An 18,550-nucleotide genomic window follows, 5' to 3' on the forward strand; every position below is an offset into this window, starting at 1 on the left:
GTCTCTGCTCACTTGCTAACTAGTTTTCACACAGTCTCAATCGTAACTTAGTTTTTTGGTGTTACAGCTGAGTCAATATCAGGATATATCTTTAATTGAAACCGTAATTTCTAGTTTGTTTGTTTTTCTAATTAGTGGAGTTACTCTATAATCTCTTCACAGAAGCACCTCCACCTGTACAAATACTCCTGGTTGGGACAAACGGATGTAGGATATTTGTCTGCATACAGTTATGCAAAGGGGACGTCATGTGTGATGCGGATGTATGTGCATGTATGTGTGTTAATTTGTGTGTCCTTGTTCATGTCTCCCATCAATGTTCAGACTCCTTGAAACACCCCTTACCACCCTGTTCACATGTCACACCGATGCTCCGTGAGGTGAAATAGCATACAACATGCAAGGAGTAGAGCAAACAGAAATTACTGTGTGGCTTTGTGGGGAACAGACAGGGAGTGGCACACACACACACACACACATATAGACATTCAAACACATACTTGCTTGTACGTGTGCACACACACATATTTTGATATTACTACATTACACCCAACATCCAAGAGAGCTCTGATTTAGTTTTCTCTCAAAAACAGGGTGCAGCTGTCCCACAGAAAGAAGACCCACTGTTTGTGTGTGTGCATGCGAGTGCAGTTGCTTGTAATTGTGTGCATGCTGAGATAAAAGTGAAGGAGTAATCCCAACCATGTGTAAGATAAGCAGGAAGCCTAGTTTCTATGAATTGTGGTATTGCTTTACTCTTTGGACTGTAACAGTGTTTTAAACAAACAATTCCAGAGGACAGTAAAAAGGCTCCAAACATAAAACAGAGTACTATAGGAATCAGATATTTTTGTGAAAACATATTATGTGATTGAGTAGGTGAACAACCTGTATTACGTCATTTCATTGACTGCAGAGATCATTTCTATTGTCCACATGATGTCTTTTTTTAAAGTAACCCTCTGGTGCTTTTCGACAGAATTTAGAATATCGGCTACACAACACCTTTGCTGCATCGGCAAAAATGATCATTCTCCTCCCCAAACAAAGTGTCCTGCTACTGCACCTGTTTGCAGAGCTCCACGCATGTTTGACTTGGTGCAGGTGAGGTGTGGCTGTTGTTGCCTTTGAAGAACAGTTTCACCTTGGTGCAGTTACTGCTTCGAGACAGACAACTCCTGTGAAGTGTGCACATGTAAACTGGAGGACTCCTGTCTGAACTGTGTCCTGCTCAACAACTTTTTCTTTTCTGCAGGTTTTCAATGTTTACGGCCACAAAACAACCCCACGGTGAACTCTTGCCCTACTGCATGTGTTTTACTGCTCAGAATGACCATATTTTTGCACTTTCATTCTTACTCAAGGACTCATTCTTAAACTGATGAGGTAAATCTAGATTAAAAAACCTTTATCACTCATTGATTCATTCTTATTAAGTCTAAAACAATCAACAGCAGGAGTTGGAGATCAAGATAAAGATAAGTAGAAGAGAATGAGCTCTGAGACAACTACAACATGGATTGTGCAATAGGAATAAACTTAAACATGAGGGAGATGTCCAGAATATTTCTGCACATCCAGTGCAAGTTTTCACACACTCGATTCCCTCTGCCTCTTACTGCTTTGTGGCAGGTCGCTCTAGTTGAATACAAGGATATGTGGGAATGGGTGTGTTTCCTGGTCCTAGGTGTGTCAGCCAGTGTGAAACAACACAAATAGTTTGGCTCAGACGCACGATGAGTCACGGCCCATGACTACAATGAAAACAGGGTAGCTCAGGCTGTAAAGGAGAGGAAAATCAGAGGATTAGATGGGCATGGATTGTGAACGTGTGTGTGTGTGTGTTTGTGTTTGTGTGTGTGTGTGTGTGTGTGTGTGTGTGTGTGTGTGTGTGTGTGTGTGTGTGTGTGTGTGTGTGTGTGTGTGTGTGTGCCTGCATGTGCTTGTTTGTCTACATGTGAGCTTGTGTGTATGATTAATGTACGTAGGACAAGGGAAGTCACATGGCACTGGCCTGAGCAAAACTCTAACTTGTGATATGATTAGAGAAAAGTGACGCCAAACCCGGATCGAATGATTATTTAAATTCAAATAAATCAAATCTCCTTGAGCAACTATTTGGCCCTGCCCAAAGATATAAGAGTCAGATGGGTGGGAGTTGCACATTTGATTGTATAATGCAGGTTTAATCAGACACAAAGGACTATCTGAACACATTTCAGAAAGTTTTTAATCCAACGGAATGTACAATATTTTTGAAAATAGCTGGTAAAAGTTAGAATGTGGTCAAAATAGAAAAAAAATTATTGTATTATATCTACAAAATGTCATAGTTATTAACTGAAATTCTTTCCTAAATTCAGACAATGCAAGCACTGTACTTGGCAAATGGCCTGTTTGTATGAGTCACCAAGATAATTCATGAACATGAGATGCAATAGAAGGATTTTATTCCAACACACTTGAGAATGTAACTCAGTGATTTCTGCTCTTTATTTCTTTGTTTCTCGTCCCTTCTTTGTTAGAAGCGATTACTACAAAATTATAGTAAAATTAAAATGATAAATTATCAAGTATTATGTAAGTAAGGTGTAATCAATAACTTATTTCTGCAACAGCATGTGTCAGATTTTTAAAGTTCATGTGTCGGTGTGATTTAATCACCATCTGGTCTGAATTGAAAACACTGGCAGTATTCCCAAACAAAACAGTGATTTACATTAACAGCCAACCTATTCAAAGTGTCTGCTTTCACTGAAAGGGATCTTGCTTGCTGCAGTTGTAGTTGTTTGAGATTGTCAGCAAACTTAAAAGTCATACCAGTCCAGTTAACAGTCCAGTTTGCATTTGGAAAGATAACTGTTAAAAGCGAGCACTTTACTACACAAACCAGATTGTGTGCAAATAGAAGAGTTCTTTGTATACAAACTTCATTAGATTCTTTGACACAATGTATCATTGTCAATATTGGGAAAAGAGTTTCACTAGCCAATGCTGAAGCAACAGTCAGATAAACATTGTCAAAGAGGCATTGTCAGTGTCAAAGAATGTCAAAGGAAATGTACTACAGATTCAGCTTGTGTTCTTCGTAAATGAATGAATGCACTGTTGTTGAAGATGAATCAAGAAAGCTGCAGAAATTAAGCAGCACAAATAATGACCTTATCATATGCTCCTACTCCTGTTTCCAGTTTATTAATACAAAATGAAGTCTCCGCTGTTTTATTTGTCTTTGATATTTTCTCTCTGTCCTTTTACTGTTTATTTCAACAGGATTTCAAAAATAGTGAATCTGCAGGATTCCGAGGTTGTAAGGAAATAGTAATCGTGATAAAAATCCACCTTTCTCCGGTATAAAGATTGTAATGAATGCAAGTTTTTTCTGATCACCTGCAGAATCTACTCTTTCAGCTCCAGTCCTTAACTCAGGACGATGACAGATATGTTTTATTACTTGTATATGTACGGTTAATAAAAACACAGTGAGTCACATATTATCAGTGGAATTTCTGAAACTATCATTTACTTATCTGCATTGTTGTGATAACAGTATCAATCAAATCAAATACTTGACTCTAAAGATTGTTGTTAATCCCCCTCAGATCAACATAGTGTTTATGTAGTATCATGAGAAGAATTGAATTGTAATCAAATGCAATGCAGTGTCAAATAATGTCATGCATTTTAATAGAATAGGAATGAGAACAGAAAAGAGGAGAAAAAAATGGAAAGAAAAGAAAAGAAAAGAAAAGAAAAGAAAAGAAAACAGAAGACATACAATTAGTGTTTGGAAATGAATAACCTGAATTTCAACTTTTTTTAGCCTATTTTTTCACTGTATAGTCTAAGCAAGTACTCTGATATGTTCTTATACAAATAAACACACTTACTAACTGATACCTAATTCATTAACATCTGAAATACTGCACTTCATTACTATCCAAAGTAGTGGGATCTTTTCTTTATAATCAGTGGTGGAATGTAACTACAGTAATTCATCCAGGAGCAGTTAATGAATGGTACTGAATGAATGCTACTTTATACATGTGCAAGATCACAAGATCTCAGAGGAAACTATTGCACCTTTTACTCCACTGTATTTATTTCACAGCTATAGTTACTAGTTACTTCATTTACTCAAAACATTATACATGTTATCAATTTTACAAGAAATGACTCCACAGATTTTATAGATTACACCACCTAACAGTATATTAAGTACTTACATTTTTCTCCACCTCAACCTGCTACAACAATAAAATGAATTTTAATTCCCGCAATGTTAAAATTCATTTTGAGTCATGTTTTACAGCCACCTGAAGAATGTAAATCCAAAATTCACTCTTCTTTTAACTCTGTTTTTGTTATCTGCTAACTACAAAAAGAAATAGCTGACTCGGAGTCTCTGTGCTGTTTGGTGTTGGGCAGGTAGTGTACAATGGGTTTTTAAAGCTTTTTCTCTGAAAACAGCTGCCTGTTGCGACTGAAAACGCTGCTGTGAGAGCGGTGAGACTGAACCAAAACAGTAAAGCTGCGGCTAAACAATGAGCTGCACATTCAGGTGATAATTCTCCATAGGTTCATCGTGAGCGACTCCTTTCACAATGTCACATTGCTTTCACGTTGTCATTTGAAACATTGTTATTATAAAAATAGCTGTTTTAATTATGATTTTGAATGCAGGACATGTACTTGCAGTGGGGCACTTTTACAGTGTGGTATTTCTTACTGTTACTTAAGAAAAGGAACTGAATATGTCCTCCATCATTGCTTATAATAGAAAAAACTCCAAACATGTTTGAATAAAATTTGAAATGTTAACCTGTCATCTCTTTTGATAAAATAGATTCTTAGTCATCTGAGCGAAAATTACTGACTATTCCTTCGATCCCTAATTTTTTCAAACTGAGACCAGTGAAGCTTTAAATATAATTGGAAAATTCCTGACTTGTAAAATTGCTGTGAAAGTTAAGAAATGGCCTCATCCTCTATGTGAATATGTCTCTTTTTTAAATTAACTTCCATCTAAGTTAATTTAATTAACACTGATAATTGGATTTCCTTCATCTTCTCGCTAAATTAATTAGACCATGGAGCTGAGGCAAAACCAGGGGGATAATGTTCCTGTTCAACACATCAGCAAAAATTTTAGCCTCAAATCAATTACCAGATATATTTTCTGTTACACTGGATGCAAGGTATTACCACACATGATTTTGTGCTCTCCTGCCCCTGCAGCCCTATGAGTAAGCAAGCTGGGACTTCTCAAAACAAAGTGGACCTGAAGTAACCACTGAGAGCAGAGTTAGAAATCACAGTCAGCTAATGACGGCGCAAAGTACTCAAGATACACTATCTTGCAACACACAGGTCACCCCGCCTGATATTTGCCATCACCATAGTAACTCATCATTGGTAATCTTTTTGGAATTCCCCACAGCTTGTGCACCCTTACTCACAGACACACACACACACACACACACACACACACACACACACACACACACACACACACAAACACACACTGATGATTCAGAAAAGCGAGTTGTTCCTTTGGGGGCAGAAAAAGAATGTAAAGGAAAAAAGGGGAATAAGAGACAGACTGAATTGTGGTTTCCACTGTAAAGTTGTGAGTCACGAACACGAGGGAGGGACGGGGGGAAAAAAAGAAACTAATCTGGGATGGCTGCTATAGCAACATAATAAGCAAGGGGGCAGGTACTTGCAGGGATGTTTCCATAGCAATGCTCTGTGTGTGTATGGATAAATATCACATGCCAAAAAGCTGTTTGTAATGTAGTAAGGAACTCTGCTCTACTTTTTTGCACAAAGTTTGTAATTGTTGGCTTTTTTTTTTCTCAGAGAGGATGATTACCCCCCCCCCTTCCTGTTTTTCCTATGCAGCTTGAATGGTCTTTTTATGTGTGGGGACTAGACTCATCTAAACAGACCGATGCTGGCAACACCTTTCACGGGTTTGGGCTTGCCACTGCAAACACATTGTGCAGTCGGAATAATAACGTTACTGTAGACTTACCTACAGGTACATCAGCCAACAGACAGTGAAGCAACTCCGCAGACTTGACACAATCACACAAATACCACTGTGTTTCCATGTGATTAGTCTACTGTGTGAGCAGTTACTTTACAGCGTCTGACAATCAGTCGCCGTTTACTGTAAATGTTTTGAATAATTGATCTAGTCAGTGCGATAAGGGGTTTTGCAGGAGCTTCTCCTCTGTGTGTGGCTCACCTACCATCTGTTGTGCCTCAACACCAGCAGATACCTTCCTGAGCAGCGCATTCCAGTCGTCGCTGTAAAATTTCCAACACTCCAACTCTTTCAGTGGGTGGGATGTAAACCACCACCAAGTCAATACATGAAACGGCAATCAATTATTTCCCAAGCAGGGTTTGGGTACCTGTTTGTTCAGAAAGCTCATCCAGGTCTCGACAGCCTCTTGCTTAATGGAGCATGGCAAGAGAAAATCTATTAAATATCTTTAAAGGAAGTGAAACAATGGAAGTTAGTATAAACTGCGGTGAGTTTAGTTCTTGCACTTGCAATTAAACTATTTACAACAGGACAAATACTACTAGTAGTTTTGTTTCATGAGAAGATTATGAATAGCCAGCAACCACTTTAAAGATCAAAGGATCAGTATGCAGCCAAACCACAAATTGACTGATACTGATCTGACTAATTTTTGAATGTTATATTTATTAATATACAATACTGTGTGTTAATAGACGTACCGAAGGGAAGGACAAAAGGGAATCAATTATTGCTATTATTATATCATTGTTATTATATTTTTATTTTATCTTATTACTCAAGTCTGTTTTTCCAGGGCAGTCATCAATATTTCGGCACTTGAGAGTCATGGTAGGGCGTATTACATTTTGCTTTAGTTTGACAACATCACTCCTCGTGCCCCACCTCCAGATTCTGGTAATATGAGCCAGAAGCAACTCTGGGGTTTCATGTCCAAAAGTGCAGGGGCTGTCTGTTTTCCCTCCACAGTACCTCTCCTCTCTTCCCTCGTGTCACGCACTTTCCACTCCACTCTCACGCTGGCAACCTCTGTTGCAGGGGAACACAAACTCGCCGAGAAAATACATAATTAATAATCACTCCTCTAAACAGTGACTTGTTTAAGGATGTTACTTGTAGGCCTTGTTATATAGCCAGGACTGCTTGGTTACTATATCATATCATCTTGTCTTTCCTTGCCTTCTTCAGCTATTTCCCCTCAGCAGACTCACCTTTGACCTCCCTCATTCCATTCCAGTACTGAATTACTGTTCTGCATTTCAGTGCCACGGAGAAATTTGCAGCTCGCACCCCTTTAAGTACACTAATGGAAGGAAACGCCCCTCACTCCAGAACAGAGGTTAAGATCCGAAAGTCACTCTTCTTTCGTAATAGAAGAAACACTAGCATGTATGTAGATATGAATTTCTACCACCAAGTTTGCATAGTTTTCATAATTTTCCTCTTTTTTTATTTGTATTTATCAGAGTCCTTACTCGTGTTTGTTTGAATTCCAGTTTAGCATTCACCAGTCCCTGGCTGTACCTCAAATGCAAAGGAGAGGACACTCGAGGTGAAGCAGCAGCCTCAAGTGCTGACTAAGGATCCATTTTTCTGCCCCCATTCCTTTTGCCCAAGTTTAATGTGTGTGTGTGTGTGTGTGTGTGTGTGTGTGTGTGTGTATGTGTATGTGTGCGCGCGTGTGTGTCAGTGAGACTTGGAGCCCAACCCAAGACTAGAGTCTAGGGAAAACTCCATAAAACTCCGGGGGTGGGACTTGATACGTGTGGTGGCTGAGTGCTGCCTCTCTCCGCTTAGAGACGTCCCTACAGCTGACAACACTGACAACACTCTCGTATTGGCAATTAGGCCCAAACAATATAGCAGAACTGTAAATATGTTTAAGGGGAAGAAAACTTTGCAGCCACAGTTACACCCCCCCCCCCAAAAAAAAAAAAACCTGCAAATTACCCTGTCTAATTATAACTGTCTCATTTTAGAGTCACAAAAAATGCTAAACCCATAGAGGAGTAACTGCATTATATTGCAATATACTGAGGTTCTTCAGAGAAAACGGTGTTGGATTTCAACACTGGACTCCCCACTGTTAGCTCTTCACCTCGCTGTTCCAAGCCCTCCACCGACCGCCTCACTCTTTTCCAGATGTGTGTCTTGTAACCACCAGATGCTCAGCACATGCATACCATGCCTAAAGCTCCTACAGGGGGCTGACAGCCACACAGAGACTCTGTGTGGTGAAACAATACAGCCTCTCTCTCTGTTCCTCCCTCGCTAGCACTCCTAACTGCTGCAACTGCTTTTAAGAGGCCCCCCCCCCCCATGCACAGACATAGAAAAAAAAAGATGTCCAGGCAGGGAGTAAGGATCGAGACAGAGGAAGGAAAAATAAGTAGTGAGTCTGTGGCCAAGGCAGAAAGAGAGACCAGGGGGAGGAAGGCTGGCAGCGCTGGAAGAGAAAATGTTGCTGTTGGCATAAGACTGCATATTGTTCTTGTGGCTTAGTTTAGTTTAGCTTTTTAACTCCGCAGTTACTAAACACAAATAAGGACCAGAATATTGTATGGACTTTATGTTGCTGCTTTTGCGTGGGAAAAAGCAATCAAATATGAAATGAATTTCACATTTGATTGCATGAACGAGACGGCTTTTGTAACACCCCTCTTTCAGCAGTCAAAGGGTTAGCCGTCAGGAGTCTTTTAACTGCCGCGATGCTGTGAGTGAAGTCGAAGTTATTTGCTCAAGTTACAGCCCTCTTCCACCGTGATCCACAGGATGGGTGAGTCATGCGTTCAAGGACTTGGGCGCTTTGCTGTTATGGGAACATTTCCATTTTCTGATTTCCCTGAGACCGCAGAACAAACTAAAATGGCCTCCCTGATTCAACACTATGGTGGAAGATGGTTGCGCCAAAAGGATCTTCATTCACGCTTAGCAAGCTGGAAAAAATGACACACCTGAATCACTCCAGGATGAGATTCCTCTCTGGTGCATCTCGCATTTGTTTGTGAATGTGTGTGTATGTCAGAGACAAAAAGAGATCCACCCAAGATTTTCTAGACTTTAGACTTTAACATATTCAGTGATTAAACAAAGGTTGATTGTGTGAAATATATCACTGAACATCTCCAAACTGACATTCAAATGATGTGAGTTCATAATATGAATATCAATAAACGTTAAATGGGCTTGTCCAGGTGTCCTGTTTTACCTGTAGCAACTGTTCATACAACAAACAGTGATGCACCCGACAAAGAAATCCGCCGCAGGTGTGCAAACGGTCAACAATGAATAATGTGTTACACAATTTTTAATACAGTTGTGTGTGTCTGATTAAATCAGTTCTTTGTCTTTGTCCAACATTAACTCCACCTGGCACAGACAAAATTCAAAAAGTTTCAAAAACATTTTCTATAATCAATATAATTGAAAGGAAAATGAAAGGTTTTTACCTTCAGTTTAGGCATTCAGTCTGACATGAGAGGATAACTGAATCTATGTATGCACAGAAAATGGCCTATACATGGTCTATCCCTCTTAATACTATGTTTTTCTTCTTTGATGATACCAACTTGCAGAAGTACCATCTGAAACACAGCATTTGAGTGGGGTGTGGTCAAACCATACAACAGATTTTTATGTGTTTCACGTCAAGTATATAATTAATTCTCAAATACTAAGCATTTAAAATATACTCAATGTATGTACTTCTTCATAGTATTAAATAGTAAGGACTAATTTAAAGATATAACTGGCATACCAAAATTGTCTGCTTAGATAAATTTGTAATTTTGTTTCAGTGTGCAGGCTTTTCTCATTTCATCAATGCAGATTTAATGTATTCATAAAATGAACATGTAAGTGGATTTAACTTAGAATATGACAAAGCTAAATTTTCTGGTGTCTTATTCAAGAGTAATTTAAACGTAAACATGTTTTATGCTTATAACCAATGAACATAAAACTTGTAGACGCCTTGATGATGACATTTCAAGCAACATCCATTTCAATGTTCTTTATAAAGAGTTGCTCCAGGGTTCCTCTCCTTGGTGATGTACAAGCAACATCAAAACAAGTCCATAGTTTAAAGCAGACGACATTCTCGCCTTAGTTTGCGCAAACCACAGAGCTCGGCTGAGCTCCTTTTATTGGAGGCCCTCCATACAAGCCCATCAGCTTTCCAGTAATAAATCTTTGCCTGCCCTCTGCAGGGATTACAGAACACTGCAACACCAGCTGGACCTATATTCTACACTATTTAGGAACAGCAGCTGCTTGGGACTACCGGAAGTGTTACAGACTAAAATTGTTCCTAGATGCTACATGTATTCACCCATTCACAGAACCAACAGTGTAAGTGGAACAGAAAGTGTAGTAACTCACAAATGTTATAGCAACTTGATATCAAGCTGAAAAGCATGGTTTCACTGACACCTTCTGGTTGATATATTCAAATCTGATACCTCTCCAGCCACACCCTCCACTACCGTTGGGTGTGGTAAGAAGTATGTACTGCTGTACCGTACAACAGTGATGTCAGTCTACTGAACAGATAAATAGCTGCAGCAAGTTTATAACCTTCAACTTCTGATTAAGATGACATTTTAAAAAAATAAATAAAAAGGCAAATTTATCAACTGCCGTTGCATTACTTTGCAGGTCTGTTTATTGACCATGGTGTGCACCAAATAAAATGTTCTCACCATAGCATTTTCTCTTTGTTCCTTTTCTGGGTGGCACTTATTGGAAATGATGTAGAAAAATCAAATGCATTTGTAGATGGGTTGCCATTCCAAAAAAATAAAAAAATTAAATTAAATTAAATTGAATAGTAAAAAAAACAAAAACAACCCTAAGCTTTAAAAACATTCAGAATGAAATCATACACCAGACATCAAATTCCACAGGTGGCATTATGGAAAATGCTTTATTTCGCAGGTCAAAACAACAAAAACCCACTTTGGGGCCACTGAGACAAAATTCACTTGTCTTTAAACTCTTTCATTCCAAGTCATTCTTGCATTTAAGTTAGCACGTGTTGGCTGAAAGTCTGTAGTTTTTAAATTGTGGAGAGCAGAAGCGCAGAGTGCTTTCGTTCAGACTGTCCCAGTGTCCTCTCACTTGAAGATCTTGCCCTGGTTGAAGGCTTTACCCATGTGCTTGAAGTCTCCCTCCCAGGCAAAGTACTCCTTTACCATGGTCTTGCACTCCTCGCTGTCTGGATCCAGCTTGCGCCAGTCGTATGATTCATAGTCAATCTGCCAATCTTCAGACAGCTAAGGGAGGAATAAAAACAATGGCTTATTTGAATGAGAGTGAATTAACCCTGGGGTTTGATAAACTGATGGTGTATCACAACCACCGATTATCAGATGATTAGCTCATGCCAGTTTATCCAGCAGGGAATACTTGGACCATCACATGGTGAGCATTCAAATGCAGACCATTTAAACTGCAGTGCGCTATAACATTCCAAATAATGGCAAATTTTAAAGCAATTGCCAATAAGACTAATTTTCTCAAACTCTGTTTTAATATTGTTTAATGTGCCCATAGCATGAACCAGCCTTTTACTCACTGAAACAGAGATGACTGGGATGAATATGGTCTTGAGTTTCTCTTCCCCTGTCAGATTAAGACTTGGTGCCATGATTGGACACTGCCTTGCCCAATGACTGGGGACTATCTACTAACCCCAAAATAATAAATCCATCATCCAATCCATCATTTTGTCTCTTAGGAAACAAATCAGTTTGTCAAAAACAGGCAGTCAATGCTTGAGGATGGGGACGTTATAAAGTCATTGCAACATGCAAAGTGTGTTTACTCTTTTAAATACTTACAGTGAAGGCCAGGTCCTGGCCTCTGAAGATCCAGATGCCAGAGATGCTGCTGTCATTGTTGGTGCCAAATAAGATGACGCTAGCGAAGGCATTTTTTCTGAGTTTGTCAAGGCGCTGGAACATACCTGTGAAGAACAAGGAGGTCATTTAATACATGGTGGGTATTTTAATCAATGGACAGAAAGAAAAATATACAACATACAGTGTAATAGCAAATTTACTTGACACACAGAACAATGCCGTCATGTTTGTAACCAGAGTTTGTTGTAAAAGACGTGCAACAAAACACCTAACTCCAAGAAGTTAATCTGGATGATTCACAACTTCATGCCCAACTGTCAGATATAGCCAAAGAAAAAGGCTCCAACTAAAATATGGGTAGAGCAGTTCAGACTAACACTTCAGTAACCCAACGTCAGTCTTGTTTTACTGTGACCACAGCATGAACCAGCCTATTACCCACTGAAAGAGATGACTGGGATGAATATGGTCTCAAGTTTCTCTTCCCCCGTCAGATTAAGACTTGGTGCCATGCATGGACACTGCCTTGCCCAATGACAGGGGACACTCTGCTTTCCCCACAGAGGGCTGACTCTTGATTTTAGTACAGGCCTATTTCTAATCAAACAGTCTTGCATTTGAACACAGACCCTGGTACACACCATTATGCATTCTTTAACAATTTCAATATCAGATGTCATTTAAAAAAAAAAAAAACATGTTTACTCAGACAATTCAAACGTCCTCTTTTTTCTTCACTCTCTTCAAGAACATTACTGGGGAGGCCATGGTTATCTTGGCGCCAAGAAAACTAAGATATTGCATTGTATCTTTTGAGAGGCAGGTGAGGTTTTAAAATTCTTCAGCACTGGCTTGAGCAGTGACCAACCCTTGTTTACTTATCCTTAGTTATGTATTATCTGAACACAATCCCGATGAACTTCCCCCAAAAAGCTTAGCTTCACTGAAATATGGACCAAAACCAAACCCACAGATGTAGAGATACAGGTCTGTCATTTAAGACTGTACACATTAGTCCTATAGCTGATGTTGAAGAATTCAATTTCTTAACACACATTCCATTATTTAAAAAAAACAAAAAACAAAAACATTTACATACATGTAACCTTTAATATGTATAAACATGGTGTAAGCCACTATTGAAAGATAAAGATTTGTCGAATATTCATACTTCATCAGCACTTATCTTTTACTTTCTACTTGCCAAAGAGGCGTACAAACTCTTGTGTTCACATTAAAATATGAGAAGAATCTACTGATTGTGTTTGGACCATGGGAGCCAACCTTAAATGGAGAAAACTCATGCCAATGCATGAACCAGAAAACGCCCATACTAGGAGGACCATGGCCAAAACCCCTTTCTGGGCTCTCTTTCCATCCACTGAGCCACCATGTCGCTCAAGATAACAACTAAGTAGGACTGAAAAACAAATAAATGTACCTTCACAAAAATTAAGTCAATTTACTACACAAGCCCTGAAGTCATTCCATTCGGTCGATCAGCATGTTGGGTAAATTGGCTGCTGCTGAGTCTCACCTGTGATAAGGTTGCAGCTCTTGAAGGTAAGCGTAAGCTCCTCGGGGTATTTGTACTGGCTATACCAGATGGAGTATCCTTCACGGTCAAACTGCTCCCAGAAGTGGGGAAGGGCTACTGTCAGGGTGTCCTCGTTGGAGTACTTCCTCTTGAATTCATCCATGACAAATGTGCTAAAAACAACAGAAAAGGGAGACAGATCCAGTCATATATGTCTGCTGTTTCTACATGTAGGAAGGGAGAGAATGACAAGGTTAAGAAATATTAAAAAAATAAATAAAATAAAATCAGCTTTGGCCAGTGACAAAGTCCATACTAAAGCACTTGGAAATACCTACACAACCTACTCCATCTCGTTGAATCTTGTTTGTGGCCATAGCATGAACCAGCCTTTTGCTCACTGAAACAGAGATGACTGGGATGAATATGGTCTTGAGTTTCTCTTCCCCGGTCAGATTAAGACTTGGTGCCACGATTGGACACTGCCTTGCCCAATGACAGGGGATGCATCTGCTTTGCCCGAAGAGGGGAGTTTCCTGAGAGGTGTACAGGCCCATTACTGCCCAACACACGGTCTTGTGACCAAACATCTTGCCCTGTGAGTGATTCAATGTTAAATATGTAATCAAATGCTCCAAATGCCCCATTGAGAGTCAACCTCGCCCCACTGACTACTATTCCTTTTAAGCAGAGGGGAAACACTCAGGAATATTCTGTTGAGGTAATCAGTTGGAATAAAAGGCTGCAGACTGTTGGCCCTCCATGGCACATGGTTGGCCACTGCCGGTTCACAAACCTATAAATTTTTTACCTAGACATGTGACAAATTCTGGATGATAAAAATGAAACTGCATTCCAAAACGAATACTAAAGACAAGAAAAGCCTACAGATTTTGCACACCTCTTTGGCAGGTGTGCAAAGGGGTCCTTGGCTTTGGGCTCAGCAGCCAAAACAGCATCACAGTCGTCCATCTCCTCTTCTGCAACAGGCTTCTTCTCTTCCTTTTTCTTTTCTTTTTTCTCCTGGGGCTTGGCTGCCTCTTTTCCTCCCTTCTCTTTCTTAGGAGGGGCCTCTTTCTTGGGCTGCATCTCAGCAAACTTCTTGGCTGGACAAATAGAACAAAACAATGAAAAACATGTTTTTTTTTTTTAAATGTTCCAGTTATCTGTCTTTGGTTTTGCAGTCTCTGGGACCACTCACTGGCAAGGACTTCGGAAATTAATTGTGAAATATAACAAGCAATTTACCAAGGGATGCAGGAGACCCATGTAGTGTAACAAGGCTAGGTCAAAACCTAGTGTATGGCTGGACCACGCTTTTTGTTTGCCTCTCTCCTACTGTCTGTGCTCACATATAAAGTAATTTAAGACAGCTGAATTCCCAATAAAGCTGTTCTCATTTACACGTTTTTCTGTTTCTGTTAATCAGACAACGGAACATATGAAATAGTGACTGCAACGCGGCCCATTAGCACTACGTTAACCAGCAGTCACTTCAAAGCCATTTCTAAGCTAATGCTCTGCATTACTAAGATCTTGATTGTGTAACTGCAACATCATCTGACAAAGTCTGATTTCAGCTGTATTTACTTGTAAAATGATCACTCAGAGAAAGTTAAAGGCTCATTCATCTGTGTCAGCTGTTGTTCGGAAAGTAGTGAACGTTTGTAAAAAAAACTCACTAGATTTCTTGCTGGGTAATTTCATTAAGAAGAGTTGCTAGAGAGGTGTGAAAACTCGATAAATCTAGCGACAACGGCGCCAAAAGTTGGAAAGACTGCCTGTAAACACCGCCCCAATGATGCAATAGAAACTGTTTTCGCCAATTCATTTTGAAAGAGCAATGGCCATAAGGGAAACTCCAACACTCGGCCAACCGCCCAATGGTTTTTCAGCACTCAGCCACGTAACATTCAGCTGACCAATGGTTTGACTTTATCACGCACTAGTCAGTCATTCACGGACATTTGCGTTTATACGGCTGGGCCTGCTGTTGCGATCCAGCCAAAAATAAATAAGGCTGCACAACTATTTTATTACTTTTTTTTTTTTTTTTTTTTTTAGATATTTCAGCTGAACAATAAAGAATTCAGTGACAAAAGGAAAGTACTATATTCACCCTTCAATCTAATTGATCTCATTGCTGTAACTTACCATCAAACTGGGCCATCTTTTCACACAGCTTGACCTCTCCAAGGACAGCCTTGAACTGGGGCTGGTTGACACAGGTGACAAACCAGCGGGTCACATTGAGGTATGGCTGACGGAAAGAAGGCTCAAGGACCTATAAGATAAAGAGAGGTGTCAAGGTCTTTAGGAGAGCATCTCGGCTCAAATATCATTTCATAGATCAAGTGTTGTCCCAAGAAATGTCAAAATTATTTACCAGTGAGTGTGTGTGGCTGTTTGTGTAACTTATCTGCTGTGTGCATATCAAACCTGTTTGTAGAGCCAGAGCATGGAGCAGACCACGGTGATGTCAGCAAGGCTGACCCTCTCTCCCACAAGGAAGGTACGGGTGTTCAGGTGCTGATTCAGCACCGTAAGGGCCCTTTTCACATCCTCCTTGGCTTGCTCTGTGGCCTGAACAGACCCAGACAAAAAGATGACTATGCAGAATTGCGCAATATTTAAAGTCTACTATATAGTCAAGTACCAAGTCACAACAGCAGGGCGTTGCACTCTGGCCAACTGGCACCCGCCTTCCACCACAGATATAAATATAATCATTTAAGTCTTTAGCTTGGCCAGAAAATGCTGAGCTGCATACCTGCTTGTTGAACTGCATGATTCCCAGAGTGGGGAAGACCCATGAACTGGCTGGAGGGATGATCTCTGAGTCAGCAAAGCTCACCCACTGCAGCACCTGGGCTGCAGCCTGGGGAGTGGCACCCCGCAGGGCATCATTGCTCACTGTAGTTGAAAGAAATAAAAATGTTTTTGATGTGATTAATGTGGTTTGTAATTAATTAAAAAAAAAAAAAAATTCAAAATTTCAGAGCCATTCCACATTTTGTGCACTGAACACATACAATAAATGTTTTAATGGCATGAACTCAGCATTTCAGCAGAAATGTATTGCTTTTAACCACATGCATGGAAATGCAGTTACAAGTGCAGACTACTTAAAAATTTGACAGAACGGAGCATAGATGTGCAACAGAAATTTCAAACATTTGGCCCACCTCTACAATGAACAATCTAAATATCTGCCATGAGAGCGCTAATTTTTTTTTTTTTTTTTTAAGTGACCTGTGAATTTAATATTCTGCTGGCTCGAATGACATACTCCACCACAAACTCTACACTTGTGATTAACATTTAAGTCTTCATGGAGAAACTGTCTATTAAACGAAGTGGCGTTTACTCTACTTCCTTTAAGACTTAACTGTAAATAGACGTTTTGAATGAACACCAAAACAGAGTGCATAAGGCAAGAACCATTCATTTATTAGTAAATCTGAGACTTACGGTAGTGAGCAATGGCATTACTCTCAAACAGACAGAAGCCGTCATCTCCCTGGTAGGCTGGTACCTACAAACAATGGCAGAATAGAAAGAATACTTGAAAAACACATTTAGTATATTATCCAGAGGAAAAAAAAGAAAAACATTTAAGTGCATTAGCAGATTTGTAAGTACACAATGGTGTAGTCAAAGTGTTTAAAGCCCTTTTACTGAATTACATTTAGCAATTGGTCAATGAGTAAAGTTCAGGAATAAATGCAGCGACTGTTTTGACCATATTCATAGCTAACAGTACCAAAAGATCTGCTTTGATAAAGGAGACCCTCGAAACTGAAAACAGATGCATATTCAAAACTGGACCAATCCCATTTCACCCGCTACACCAACAGCACTAACCTTGCCCAGAGGGAAGTTGGTAATGAAGGCAGGAGTACGGTTCGTCTGCCCGAAGGTGAAGGCAGGGGGGTTGCTGGCAACTTTGAGGCGAGCACCACTGTACTGGGCTGCAATCTGGGCCTTGAAGGCCCGCCAGTTCTCTGGGTACGTGTACAGAGTCTGAAAGGAGGGGAGACAACACTGAGATTACTAAATCAAAAGCAACAAAAATAATTCAACATGTATCACCATTTTTCAAGTAAGACAGCTGCATACTATCGCCTTAAAAAACACTATGAAAAATCCGGAATAAGGTAAAACTGGTAAATAAAGCCGCCAATCCATTCAAGAGGTAACTTGGGACACTGAGTACTCTAAACATAAAAGAACGATGCCATCCAAATACAGATGGTTGACCGCTTAATACGCACTGGCCAAAAAGGGGAACAGGGTGAAGCTTAAAAACTGTCATAGAAGCTGGCTACCACTCCCAAATGTACGTCTGGTAACCAACTACTAGCAAAAACAGTTATATTCACGTGGCTATTAGCTCGCTTTAAATGCTAACTAGCCATCATTGCCGGTGATATGACCGGAGTCTTCGTTTGAATAGCATTCAATCATAATCGCGAAAAAAAGGCCAGCCTTTACGCTGCCAAAAGTAGACAGAGGTAATGGGGTTAAGCGAAAACATCAACAAATTTAACAGCACATTATATACAGCATGAAATTAGCTCGGGTAACGTGGCACAAGCCTGGGCCAGGAAAGGGGCGTCATTCAGTTTCAATGCAACGTCAGGATAGCAAGGGCTAACCTCAGTTAGAATGAACTCTGAATTAAAAATCTTGCTAAATACACCCTATAACAGCTACCTAACAAACAGAGAGCGTTGTTTACATGCAAATGTACTCAGTAAGAGCGACGATGGGGCTGATTTTCAGCGGATTGCGCCAGTAAAGTTTAAAGAGAGCTCCGTGACCGGCCATCTCTCCATCTTACTCACCCCTGCCGCCATCTTCAGGACGAGAGAAAGAAAGAACGAGGGCGCGCTCATACGTATTTAGGGACACATGACGTGCGCGCCCCTGAAGTGTCCGCGTTCGCGTTTCGTCTCATGTTTTGTACCGGCGGGGTGATGCTCTGCCACATTTCAACGCATCTGGTCTGATTTTAAAATGTATAATCATGATCTACTGATGGCATACAGTTACAGCAGCGCATCAAATCTATTTTCACACAAAAAAGATCACATT

General features: G+C 40.1%; 1 protein-coding gene across 1 annotated transcript; it reads right to left on the reverse strand.

Annotated features, from left to right (window-relative positions):
• Positions 1-10,951: 10,951 nt before the first annotated feature.
• eef1g (eukaryotic translation elongation factor 1 gamma) lies at positions 10,952-18,426 on the reverse strand. The gene is made up of 10 exons (XM_040120206.1): positions 18,301-18,426; positions 17,318-17,476; positions 16,925-16,988; positions 16,224-16,366; positions 15,893-16,036; positions 15,608-15,737; positions 14,355-14,559; positions 13,454-13,626; positions 11,896-12,020; positions 10,952-11,328 (listed from the first exon to the last, which is right to left on the reverse strand). Exons 1-10 carry the CDS (start codon positions 18,349-18,351, stop codon positions 11,170-11,172), a joined length of 1,353 nt encoding a protein of 450 aa, XP_039976140.1. The 5' UTR covers positions 18,352-18,426; the 3' UTR covers positions 10,952-11,169.
• Positions 18,427-18,550: the final 124 nt, after the last annotated feature.

This window comes from Xiphias gladius, chromosome 23 (genome assembly GCF_016859285.1).
Source record: "Xiphias gladius isolate SHS-SW01 ecotype Sanya breed wild chromosome 23, ASM1685928v1, whole genome shotgun sequence".
Classification (NCBI taxonomy): Eukaryota; Metazoa; Chordata; class Actinopteri; order Istiophoriformes; family Xiphiidae; genus Xiphias; species Xiphias gladius.

What these genes read in the sequence shown, in the direction of transcription:
- eef1g (XM_040120206.1), bottom strand. Translation starts at nt 18,351, where the DNA reads ATGAGCGCGCCCTCGTTCTTTCTTTCTCTCGTCCTGAAGATGGCGGCA. An exon ending in TGCTCTGGCTCTACAAACAG is followed by an intron (nt 15,738 to 15,892) that starts GTTTGATATGCA and finishes TTTATCTTATAG; the next exon opens with GTCCTTGAGCCTTCTTTCCG. An exon ending in GAGCTGCAACCTTATCACAG is followed by an intron (nt 12,021 to 13,453) that starts GTGAGACTCAGC and finishes TGTTCTTCACAG; the next exon opens with GTATGTTCCAGCGCCTTGAC.